The 13,276-nt window shown below is 38.9% G+C and overlaps 1 protein-coding gene across 1 annotated transcript in view; it reads right to left on the reverse strand.

Annotated features, from left to right (window-relative positions):
• Nucleotides 1-1,069: 1,069 nt before the first annotated feature.
• The window catches only part of LOC149465926 (villin-1-like), a 126,569-nt gene continuing 114,362 nt past the window's right edge, over nucleotides 1,070-13,276 (reverse strand). The window contains exons 16-20 of the mRNA XM_089673150.1: nucleotides 10,468-10,612; nucleotides 8,169-8,357; nucleotides 7,552-7,620; nucleotides 5,492-5,791; nucleotides 1,070-2,689 (exon numbers count right to left, since the gene is read on the reverse strand). Of these exons, the coding sequence (XP_089529276.1) occupies nucleotides 2,576-2,689; nucleotides 5,492-5,791; nucleotides 7,552-7,620; nucleotides 8,169-8,357; nucleotides 10,468-10,612 (817 nt within the window). The 3' untranslated portion in view covers nucleotides 1,070-2,575. The remainder of the gene's footprint in view (nucleotides 2,690-5,491; nucleotides 5,792-7,551; nucleotides 7,621-8,168; nucleotides 8,358-10,467; nucleotides 10,613-13,276) is intronic.

The following is a 13,276-nucleotide window of genomic DNA, read 5'->3' on the forward strand; positions in this document are numbered from 1 at the left end:
GGGGAATGGGATGCCCATGAGTACCAGATATGGACAGCCCCCTAGACCAAAAGGAGTCTTCCTTTATAGAGACACGGCATTATAGGGTCTGGGGGTGGCAAGGACAGGGGCAAGTGCCTTTCCAATTGCCCCCATATTACATGAACCTACAGAAAGTAACCTGGGGAGGAGACATGCTCCTCCCCAGGTTACTTTGGTCTGATCCAAGCTTGGCCTGGAACATACTTGACAAATAGTGACATGCACTATTTGTCAAGTATGTTCCAGGCCAAGCTTGGATCAGACCAAATGGGGGTCTATCAGTTTTTCAGAACTATTTCCCTGAAGTGTCCCTCATTCTAAAATTGAGGTATGAAAGCCTGCTAGGAACTTGTGCAAAATGACAACCAGCATTCCCATTTTGAAGTATGATTGATATCCCCAAACTGAAACTGAAAGGTTCTTTTAAAGTTTTCATAAAAAGCTGGCTGACGTTTGCTGAGAATTTTGCAAAATACTTAGTAAAATCTTGTTGTAAACTCTCCTCTTGTGCAAGCTGAAGCCTGTGTGTACAGGGCCTTCCAGTATAAAGCCTTACTGAGTGTCATGGGCAACTTTCACTGGGGCATTCTAAAATGAGGACATGCTCTCTGAGAGGTTTCCTTTATCTTGTGCTACAAGATGTTGAAATATCAATATCAGCTGTGTAGAGCATAATGTGAAGTGTCTAGTATTACGGGGCACATTGCACAGATTTTCAGACTAATGCAGGCCATAGATGGGTCGTTTATCGGTCGAATTTTTGTCCGCACGAAAAATCGGCTGATATTCACACTGTTAGTGGGGCCAGCCCGTCGGCCATTTTTTGTGGATCTTCTCACTTAGTTTTATCGGTCATGCTGGAAAATCCACTAAAAACGGCCATTTTTCGTGGACATTGGTGGCAGCATCGGTAACGGGGCAGACCGATTTTTTGTTTATCGGCTGACAATTCGGCTGATTAACGGCCCGTCTATGGCCTGCTTAACATACAATTGTAAAACTGCTCTGTTTTTGTGTACTTAAACAAGAAAGGCAATACAGAATAATGAACTTTTGTAGTGAATTTATTAGATCACACGATATGATTAAACAATAAAAATAAAATGCTATTTAAAAATTGCACCTTGGCACATTCTATTGCTGTATTTTTTTCTGCCCCCCACCTGCAGTGTTAGAGGTAATAAACATGGCTACAGCAAATGGGAGAATGACAGTAATCAACATCTTGGCAAGGGTTCTGTTTATTAGTAATAAACCTATAGTGGCGTTTAAAAAGAACATTGGATGGAAGAAATGGCACCAGTGTATGTAATTTTTAATGATGTGCCATTTTATAGTCAAAGGCTCAGTAGGATATATTGGCCCTGGAGACATTAGAAACCATGTTTTCATGCAGGTACATGCTTGCTGTGTTTCTATCTCTCATGCTATTTTAAAGAATTGGTATAGTATTATTCTCATTAAAGTTCTCCAAATTTTGCTACAAACTTCAGTGTATGAGGTTGCATTCACATATATGGATTTTGGTGAGGTCTGATAAATAAAAGTCTTGCCTCTTCTTTGGTTTCTAGCACAATGTACCTTCCATTGGGACAAATGGTAGCTCACAAAAAAAAATCCTTAAATGCACCGTACCTAAATAGAGCACCTAAATTCTAGCACAATGTACCTTCCATTGGGACAAATGGTAGGTCACAAAAAATAAAAAAAAAATCCGTAAATGCACCGCACCTAAATAAAGCTGTAAATACAGAGTACAGCAGTAGTGAACAAACAGCCAGAATCTAAAATTTCGAGATTTTACTGCAATAAAGAGAAAATTGCAAGAAAAATGCCACCTTTTTTAAAAGTTGGCAAATAGTCCAACAAAAATGTTAAAACTTTGTTTATAAGGGCACAAATCTATAAAAATTAATATCTCACCAAAAAAGGAGAATAACTTCCTTTTATAAGCATGCCCTTTCCTGCTATATGAATTAGGTCCGTAAAGCGAGTCTTTACCAAAATGATTCTAATTTTCTTGCAGTAACAATAATACAATATGAAATAGACAATAGACTTAAAAAAATTTAGATTTTGTTTACCTTAGTAAACTGTCTTTTCAAAGTTCATATCTCTAGCACTAAGCTATCCAGGTGTACTTATGCTCACAATAGAAACAGCGTGGAAATGTGACCAAGTTGGGAAAGGTTAGTGTGATGTCTTAGTAGATGGTCCATGACATAATAGGGGATGTGTATATGGAAATATATCAGAAAAATCAGGATGAGAGGAAGATGGGACACTACATTGTTGTGGAAATGTGGAGGAAATCAGAATAAAAAACAGTCACAATATCTAAGTTTGCACATAAGCTATCCAGGGGTAGATAGGGTAATAAAAAAAAAAAACTCTGAAGGTCACAGCTCCTGAAAAAACCCTGAATTTAAAGAAACCTAAATAAATACAAATCACAGAATAGAAAACAGGAATGTGCTCATCTCAGCAGATGCATAGATAACTTTGGAAGTAAGATGGTTCTTGATGTCTCCTCGTAGATTAGAAAGCATAAGATTTAAAACAGGCCATGTTGTTTTTTAATATTTTGTTGCTTCCATTTGGGTAGCTGGTAGAACTGGGCTTTAGGCATCCCAAACATATTGGCAAAGTCACTATCAGACAAGTACAGCTGTTAAAAAGAACATAAAATATTGATTAATAAAATAGGAAATGTGTTAGCATGTGTGTAACCATATTTTATATTTAAAGTCAAAATATCTTTAGCTATTTCAAACACTGATCAATATACTTACAATCTTTTCTACCCCTTAGGGGTCGTTCGCACTTGACTTTATTTCTAACTCTTGCCAAACACCCCTATAGCGTTTGACAGGCGTTAGGCGTTTGGGAAGTGTTTTTAACACTCCTCAAACGCTCCCCAAACGCCCCATGCGTATTTGATAGGTGTTTGCCAAGCATAACCTATAATGAAGTTAAATGGTATTAACGCTCTGCAAACGCCTCGCAACTGCGTCACAACCACCTGCCAGGCATTTGAGGAGCGGCACCATAGACTTGAATGGGAGGCTTCAACTCCTTCTGATTCCACGAGGCATTGTTTTTCCCGCAACACGCGACGCAATGCTAACGCTGTGTGAACAGCACTGTGTGCTGCCATGTGCTGAATTTTCATAGGCATTTGAGAAGCATTAAAAAATCTTCCCAAACGCCTGTCTGACACCTGCTGACAAAGCTAGTGTGAACGTAGCCTTAATGTACTGAAGTTTCAGTTTGCTGGTGAAAGAGCCTGTCCCCTGCATGCTGTCCTCACCTCCCAGATTTAGGGTGAACCCACAGGATCATGCAAACACACAGCCCACTGCAAGCTACTCCCTCTGCTTCCAGCTAATTGAGGGACAGCAGCTTTCACCTGTGTGGACCTTTTGTTACTGAGACTCCGTGAGCATGCTCTCTGACAGGAAGTTCTGGGAAGCTGTGCCAACGAACCTGGATCTAAAGCAATTGCTTGTGCCCACATACTGTATTCCCTAGTAAATATTTTCTCTATGTTCACTAGGATGCTTAAAATGTATTATTTAATAAAACTTGTACTGTTTAATACTACTTTAATTTGTATTGTGCCACTTTTTCTAAAAAAATAATTTTCTAATTCCGATTAGAGAATGAACAATGTAAATCAACAACAGAAAGAGAGTATATAATGTACAAAAGGAAACATTTTCAATAATTCCTTAAAACTGTCCTTTATTTCCATACTACCCTGATCTAGGTTTGAAAGAATGGGCTGCATCACCGCTATTCACATATTATTTTGCTTTATTCCTCTCTAAGCAACAGCATCCTGCTGGACTCAGGCTCCTCCTATGACATATTTAACATATAACATAGGATTCAGCTGTAGAGGGAGGGAGGATCCTGTGTCTGGCGGGATGTTGTGGCCTGGAGAGTAATAAGGCTTGGTTTTTTTTTTTTTTTAAAGGGACTAGTGGCAGTGTGACCCACTCTTTCTGTATTGGTGGATATTGTTCAGGGGTGGGCCTAATCACCCGCAACCGGTTCTAGTTAACACATGTCAGCCTGGAAGTAGAGCTGTTATCTTGTTTGTCAAAGAGGATTAAGCTGTGTTAAACCTTAATAGATAAAAATTATTATATAGTAACTTCACATTCTTAGACGTGGTGGCTGCGTTCATTTTCTCCTTTTTTCTATTGTATTCATCTGTTGATCCAGCCAGTAAGTCTGCTATTTTTTTTAACTTCCTTCCACAGACCAAGCTGTCTAGCAAAAGTGGAAGTTAAAGGGCTGAGACAAACCATTGAAAGCGGAATTAAACCCACCAATTTAAGTGTTCCCCAAAACAGTTACATTCAAGGCATGTCCATGAATGGTCATCGTTTGTTTATGTAAAACCAAAAAAACAAAAACTATTGCTAGGGCATTCAACACTACCCTTTCCCCAGAGTGACAATGCTCCTGTCCAAAGGTGGCTCTGTTGCTCCTCCATCCAAAAAAGAGATGTGCTAAGACAGGAAGTGTGTTACTATTATGATCACCAGATAAACATAAAGGAAAAACCTAAAAGAAAAAAAAAATGAATGCAGCCACTACATTAAAGGATTGGTAAGCCGCATCATATTATTTTTTTGGATACCATTTTAAATTGGTATTAAATCTAAAAACAAAAATGTATTAACTTGCAGCTTACCAATTCTTAGATATGTTGACTGCATTAGTTTTTTTTAAAGGCGTTTTCCTTTATTTTCACCTGGTGATCCAGCCAGTAAGTCTGTTATTTGTTACCTTGCTTTAACAAATTAAGCTATCCAAACATAGTGGCAGTTAGAGGGCTGAAACAAACCATTTCACACAGACAGGAGTTCTTACAATGGTTCATTTATGTAAAACCTTTATCCCAAAAGGAAAAACAAAACTGTTTCCTGTAACTGCTTGATTTTAGAGCTGCTGACTTGGAATAAGTTAATGGTGGTGTGAAAAAAACATCCCAATTGTTAAAGTGAACCTGTGTTCACAGCAAACAGAGCCTTATAATGCTCAGCCTCCCCCCTGCATATGCTTACCCCTTTATCACTGTCCCATCACGTCAATACCGGAGATGAACAAAAATGACAGTTACTTCCTATATTGGGATCATATGACTCATTCTCTTCCTCCCATGTGACACCACCTGAGCTTGATCTTTGGCCCAGTAATGACACATGGGGGAAGGGAGAGTTTTTTCAGCTCTGAATGAGCTTCATCTGTACCTACACAGGGATTCTTGATCTCACTTCTGGGGGTGGAAAGTTTAAGAAGCGGCAGGGGTTTCCTTTAAGAAAACTTGAAAAAAAATCAAAGTTTTAGAATCTGTGGAGGTTGACTTTAAAGTGAACCTGTTGTTTTGCCTTTGTGATTATTACACAACTGTCCTTAAAGGAATTGTTTATTATTATTTTGACCAAATTGTTCTCACCTCTTTTTTTGAAGGGTCTACTCCATCAGGTAGGTCCTCTGCATTTTTGTTAATGAGTAGCTCTTTGTTAAATACATTGCTCCCATTGCTTTGTGGGAAGGCCTCCACGACAGGGTTACTGTTGCTGGGGGTGCCGTTGGTGGCGGTGTCGTTGGCGGCGGTGTGGTTACCATTACTGACTGGCAGATTTCCTTTCCTGTGTGGCTGATACACTGGGGATGCCACATTGCTGTTCTCTGTCTTTGCTGGAGCGCTGACCTTACTTGAGCTGTTCGCATTTATGTTTGTGTTTTGTAAGTCCTGGAGAAATCAAATAAAGTTATAAGCGTGTTTGAATGTTTTATAAAGGCATTTGCTTCTATGCTTACTATGTATACTATGTAGCTGCAGGCAGCTATTTTTGTTCATATCATACACAGGCTCTGCTTTCTTCTTTGCGCAGTACACAGTAGCTGTGATTTATTGCTTTATCTCACAGTGCAAATCTATGGGCCAATTTACACCATAGCACAATGCATTGAGGTGCCTTGTGTTGGGCAGCGAATTAATTTTGAATAGGTATCAATACATCTTAGTGCACAAAAACATTGGGGGTGCATGTTTTTTTTTTCAGTACAGGGCAATATAATGCACAAGGCATAAGCATGTGTGCATTGTGCTGCTCTATAACCCCTGTGGTTGTCCTATATACATTCTGTAGTAAAGTATGAATCAGTAGGAGAAACCAATGCGTGCAACTTGGAAAACATGTATTTGACGCATCCAGCTGGTCGATTACATTTAAGAGCATATTTAAAAAAGAAAGGCATAATAACAAATGGGAAACTGCAAAGGTATGTTCTTTCCTTTATTACAGATATGATTTAACATACAAAGTGACCCTGTGCTGACAGGGTCACTTTATTCCTTTTGTTGCCAATGACATGGCTTTTTTTTTTAATTATGGCCTGGACAAATCAAATAAATCTCTGAAAATATTAGGCAAATATGAAATATTACATATTAATATTATGTAGTCATCTATGAAGCCAGAAGGTGGAGGGCTAGTTGTCTTTTTACATGATTAGCTCTACTGAAACCAACTTGTTTACTGAACTTGGTGAGCCATCAACAACAATAGCTCATTCACTTCTTAGATGGCTATGTTGGAGGTGTCAATCAGCTTTCTCTGCTGTGCTATCTATTTAGCCAACCCATCTGAGGTGATTTACTAAAACGGGTGCAGTCAGAATCTGGTGCAGTTGTGCATGGTAGCAAATCAACTTCTAACTTCAGCTTGTTCACTTACGTTTTGACAATAAAACCTGGAATCTGATTGGTTTCTATGCACAGCTGCACCAGATTTTGCACCATGCAGTTTTAGTAAATAACCCCAATAGCAGTTGTGTGCTATTTCTTGCCACAAATGTAAATCTTCTAGTGCATATAATGCTCTGCTATTTTTACAATAAATGCTGTATTTGCAGTTGTCTCTGCTGCTTGCATCAAATAAAAAAAAAAAATAGAGAGACTGATTATCTCATAGTGGGCAACCCAAGATTTCAGACACAGCATGTTGGTGCTGTACTCCTAGACATACTGGCTACAGAGTCTTCCATTCACAAATAGTGCCCTTTAGTGGTGACTGGGAGCAGTTTACCAGCTGGAGGCCAGAGGATATTGGGATGGGATGCTGGAAGACCCCAGGCCATAGACCACACTTTTGGATGCTCATTTTACTGATTCTATTGGGTCTTTTATAGAGGATGCAGAGGGAAATATGAATATGGCCCTTATATTAAACTTGTATCATTTAAACATATTTAATTTTCGTTTGCCAAATGTCTTCTCATTTGAAATTCATCCTGAGTGCAGCCATCTTTAGAAATGATCCCTGCATTAAACATGCTGCTATGGTATAAGGGATTTCAACTGAAAGTACTAACACCACACATTTACACAAGTGATCACTACATAAAGGCTGTATAAATTTCAATATGTTTCAACCTGCTCTACAACATGGTCATGCTTTTTTACATTTGACAAGAGCTTCAATTCTACTGCAGTTCCAGAAGACTTACCACACTTATCTGTGAGATAGCTGAGACATCACCCAAGTTCTTCTTCATATCTTCATACGACAAATCAGACTGATGAAACATAGATCAAATTATATATCAGTCAAAACATAATAAATACTTGTATTTGCCCACCTTCAGATTTGAAAAATAGTGATGTAAAACATTAGTGTTGTTGCAACAGTGTATAGGACAAGGAACAAAGATGCAGTCGGTGAGTTGATTACCCCAAGTCTGGTATCTTATGGGAATTACGACAGTGGTAGCTACCCCACAATCATTTTTTGTTTCTTATCCCAGTTACATTTTATGTTTCTTCTACTTCTGTTGCATGCTCAAAGAAACATCATAAATTAAACAATTCAATAGTGGAACCCTGGTGCAATAGCCAAGGAAGGAGTGCAGAACTGAAAACTGCAATGTACTGATATTCAAATTGAAATCCCCAGTAAATTTAGGGCACCATCAGGTGATTTGAATCTCCAGAATCTGCCATAATATTTATGTACTTATTCTTATGGCGTTATGTTCTTTTCTGTATTTTTATATGCTGTATAAATTCTGATGATTATATTATTATATACAAAGTTTACAGAAATGGGGCCAATAAGGATACTTACACTCCATTTATGAGAATCCCAAGCATTAAACCAGCCAGTAAAAGTTGGGGGTTCATGTCCTTGTTTCACTGTAATTATTGGTGTGGAGAGGTCCCGCCCCGCGGGGTGAGATTTCAAATACTCTTTGGCACTAGTAAGTGATTCATTTTTCTCATATTCATTGGAAGATTTACCAATCCAAAGAAAAATCTGTTAAAAAAAGTAAAATATACCATTAGGTTATTTCAATAAACCAGTAAATCATCATTACATCTAGGAATGTTAATACTGAGTGCCAATGCCATGTCTATTGCTGTAATGCAAATACTGTATATGTTTGGATTTGTCTATGTACAAGTCAAGACATGTTGGAATCCTCTGCTGCTCCCAAGCAACCTTTTCTCAATTATCCTAGATTGTATAGTGATAATGGGAAACATTAACTACCATTTGACACCTGGATACATCTTATTGCTGCCTGAGAAGACCAGACTGATTCTAAGTCTAATTAAAATGCTTAACTGCACAGAATGTACTTATGTTTCAATTTAACATTTTTATTTTGCATTTTTTTCTTTTTTTTTAAATGAGTGGCATTTTTTAAAGCAGAGACTTTTTAAAGTATACTGTATATTTGGAAAATTTCTACTGTTCTTTCTGGACATATTATGCTCTACCAACAAGTTTATTTACCAAGCTATGAGTGAACTTTATTTGTAACCTTTATTCTTTACTGTAAGTTTTGTTTGTTCTGCATATCATCATATGTTTATGCTGAATTTGAATTAGTGTATTAATTTAAAGAAAACTTGTCAGGATAACTAATGTGGAATGTTGGAATTGGAACAATCTTGACTGACTCCATGGCAAGAGTTGGTTGTACCATATACAGACCAGTTAACACCAAATGTCATGTATGATTCAGTTATCACTACACCCCATATACTGTAGAATCTAATTATCCCCAAATCCCATACACATCCCCATTAACACTACACCCTATATATAGTCCTGTTATCGCCAAATCCCACACAGGGTCCCATTATCACTACACCCCATGCATTGTCTAGTTATAAGCAGGATTGCTGGAATCAGTTACTAACTTCCCGCTAAAAACCAACCACAGTCCACTCTCCTGATGTCTTTCATGTCTCCAGCATAATTAAACTCATTGATGGCAGACTGAGTGAGAGGCCACCAACAATGTATTTTTTGGGGGATTTTCTTTTTCTCACATAACAGGGAATTTGAAATGTTTGCTTGCATAGAGATCTTCCAGCAAATCAGAAATTTCTACATTTGAAAAATGCACTGTCATTTAGCATCCCTTAAAGCGGATCTCCACCCAAAAAGGGAAGTTCTGCTTTAAAGACTGCTCCCCACTCCCCATTAAGGATTGGCACCTTTGGGGGGGGGGGGGCAGAAGGTGTCCTCCCTCCCTGCAGTCTTTTGGGACACATGACAGGTCCCAGAAGACTACAGGACCATTCAAGAAGCGCAACGCTACTTGCGCATGCGCAGTGGGTACCTGACTGTGAAGCCGCAAGCAGACACAGCCAGGTGCCCACACTGAATATGCAGACACCTGGAACACAGGACGGCCGGTGAAACGGGCTGCGGGAGAAACACAGCGGGACCGAGGGACAGATAAGTGGCTGTTTTTTAAAAGTCAGCAGCTACAGTTTTTGTAGCTGCTGACTTATTTTTTGACAATGTGAGTGGAACTCAGCATTAATCACTATTTAGCATGTCCTAAGTGGATTATTAGATTGTAAGCTCTTATGAGCTCCCAACCCTTTTGTATTGTATCTGTACTGTCTCTCGTTATATTTCAAAGCACTGTGCAAACTCTTGGTGCTATATAAATACTGTATAGTAATAATTTACTGCCAGTTAGTGCTTCTAACTAAAGCATTCCTGATTGCTCTATAGGGAGCCAAGTACCACCCAATACTACAGATTCTGTCTGTTATATGACTAAAAGGGTAGCAAACTGACTATGGAATTTGTTTTTCTATCAGCAGCTTTGTATTTAGAGAAAAATATGGCTTTGTCCTTTTCCTATGATGGATATGAAATACATACAGTATCTGTATCAAATAATATGATATAATATAATATATAATTATTATTATTATACAGGATTTTTATAGCACCAACAGCTGAAGCAACCCTTTACAATATGAGAGCAGACAGTACAATTACAAATACAATTCAATACAAGATAATGGCAGTAAATGCCAGAGAGTTGATCTGAACAAATATCTGTACCATGCTAATTAGTGCCTGAGTCTCCCTGGGGGCACAGCAGGTCATTTACCTCTTCCCAGGTGTCCAGTAACATAACATCATCCTCATCAAGGTCACTCTGAGCGAAGTCTACCACCTCCGTCATGATGAACCGACCGGTCTGATTGGAACACTCAAAGAGGCGGGGCTTATACTGCACCATAGTCTCCTGGAATCTAAATATGCCAAACAAAACATTAGGACTTTGATCATATACTGAAAATAATATATTAGCAACTTCAAGTAGAACTATAGGCAACACTTTTCATCTTGGATAGCGTAAGGGAGAATTATAGCCCCTGTCAGATTTAGTTTTGCCATCTGTGACCCATTTGGGAGATTTCCCTTCACTTCCTGTCTCATAGCCAAAACCGGAAGTGAGAAGAAATCTATGCAAATTAAAGGAATATATTGGAAGATTTCCCCTCTATTGCTTTTCTGGGGACAACACAAAGTTTGGGAATTTCATTTACTTTCACTTTCAATGACATGGTAAAGGGGACAAATATAACGAATCTCACTAATGAGGACACAGACAGCAATAAAAACCTAATAAGTGTTAATAGGTGTGCTAAAAAAAAGTCTTGTTTTGTTAATACATTAATTCTAACATTTATAAGTATTTTCTTTTGTTTTAAATGTTTTTGAAAAGCATAACAAACCTACATCTCATTAAAGCAGTGATACAGGTTTATTGTAAAAAAAACCCAAAAGTGCCACTAGAGGGCGCCAAAGTAATACACTGTTTAGGGTAGATGGAATTAAAGGCCCCCTCAGCATACAATAAGGGACTTTGCTGACTTGTCTATGTGGGTGTTGTCTCTAAAGTTTGTCACCTTGCCAAATCGACAACATGAAAGAGATGTGTGTATATCACGTGCCCAGGTACCTTACTATTTCATATTTGCTTCAGGATAGATCCGCACTGTAGTAATAAAAGGGTAAAGATGGCAATCCTGGAACTTGTTTGGTCAAAATCAAATCTGCAATGACAACTCCCATATTTCTGATTCCAAATATGTTTATTATTAGGTTGCAATGGGGCAAAGGGACGTGTGCAACACCTGAAATCCAATCTCTTATGTGATATATAATAGAAATGAACATGGACATAACTGTATAAACACACACTGACACATCTACTATATAGAAAGTAGTCTTCGGTATATTTATGAACACCTTTTCTGGTTTGGAAAATAAGTCTGACATACAGAAAATATATTAGAGTGGACTAGCAGATAACAGTACTCTTTGGATTGAGGATGGACTGGTCATTATTGTCAGCCAACCAAAGATCCAATACAGCTTGAATCTTTCCAGCCCAAATTTGTTCCATTTGCTTTTGACTTTGTTAAATAGTATTCAGTTTGAGGATTAAAGCGGTATTACACCCAAAATCAAATGTAATATTATTGCAGCTTACAAACCTTTTGATGTGGTGGCTGCATTAGTTTTCATTTTTAAGCTTTTTTTCCCCTCTGTTTTCACTTTGTGATCTGGCCAGTAACACACCTCCAGTATTAGAGTGCCCCCACTCTGGATGAAGGAGCACAGGGGCACCTTTGGACAGCAGCATTGTCAATTTTGGGGGAAGGGGGGGTGTTAGGTCCCTTTCACAGGACCATTCTGATCATGTTCGCCTGTCAGTTTTTCAGGCAGACTTGATCAGATGGTGCATTCATCTCTATGATCGGCAGGTGTACACAGACTTGTGTCTATTTATACCTGCCTATCCTTGATTCGGTCCGCTAAAAACAAGCAGAAGGGGCTCTGTCCCCTTCTGACTAGGCAGATCAGATCGGATGGCAGTCGGTGTAAACAGACAACTGGTCTGTTTACACTCGCTGGTCCATACAGTGGCTCTGTCCCTGTCCACTTTACATAACTGAGTGGACATGGACCTGTTTCTGCTCTGATCAGCGAACAGATCCCCTGCTGAGCACATTCGATTCTGCTGTGTGCGAAAGGGGCCTTAGATGTACTAGCAGATTTAGATACACTAACAAAACTGAAGCCAAACTCCAGCTCACACTTTATTGGCAGTTACACCAACAGTTTGGTTCCTTTTGGGATAAAGGTTTTACATAAATAAAAGCTATCATTGTAAGCACCCCTGTCAGTAGCAAATGGTTTGTCTCCACCCTCTAACTGCTGTATCTGCAGGACAGCATGTTCTGTTGAAAAACAACAGACTTCCTGGCTGAATCACCAGAAGAAAATATTAAAAAAAACTAAAAAAGAAAACGAATGCAGCCATAACATGTAAGAATTGGTAAGCTGCATAATTATATGTTTTTTGGGGGGTTTATACAGCTTTAACTTCTCATAAGCAGAGTAGGGGGGCAGTCAGTTCATTACAATTACCCAACTGGTAGCACTGAAAATCGGTGCTGCAAATTCTTTAGAGATTGTTAAGCTTACATATATACCTTTCAAAATGAAATACACTTTACTGCTGAAAAGTGAAGCAAGTTAACATAAAAGCAGGGCCGGACTGACCATTTGGAAACTCTGGCACTGCCCAAGGGCCTGGGGTCAGTAGGGGGCCCCCATGAGATGCCCCTGGTACCTTTTTCATAGGCTTTTTTGAGTTTGGGAAAGGACACAGGGGCCCCATAATCCCCTATTACCTGGGGGCCCCATGAGTTGTCAGTCTGCCGCTGCATAGAAGCATCTATCTGGTTTGTGTTCTCTTTAGCATGTAGTATGCCAGACAGTAGGGGACACACTCTGGAGATCCATTTATTTTCCTGTGCAATGAATGACTGGATCTCAGTTAAGCTGGCCATAGACGGATCGAAATTCGGTCAATTCAGCAGGAACTGGCCCGAATTTCGATC

This window comes from Staurois parvus, unplaced genomic scaffold (assembly GCF_062004578.1).
Source record: "Staurois parvus isolate SC_StPar_1 unplaced genomic scaffold, SC_StPar_1.0 ptg000136l, whole genome shotgun sequence".
In the NCBI taxonomy this organism is placed as follows: domain Eukaryota; kingdom Metazoa; phylum Chordata; class Amphibia; order Anura; family Ranidae; genus Staurois; species Staurois parvus.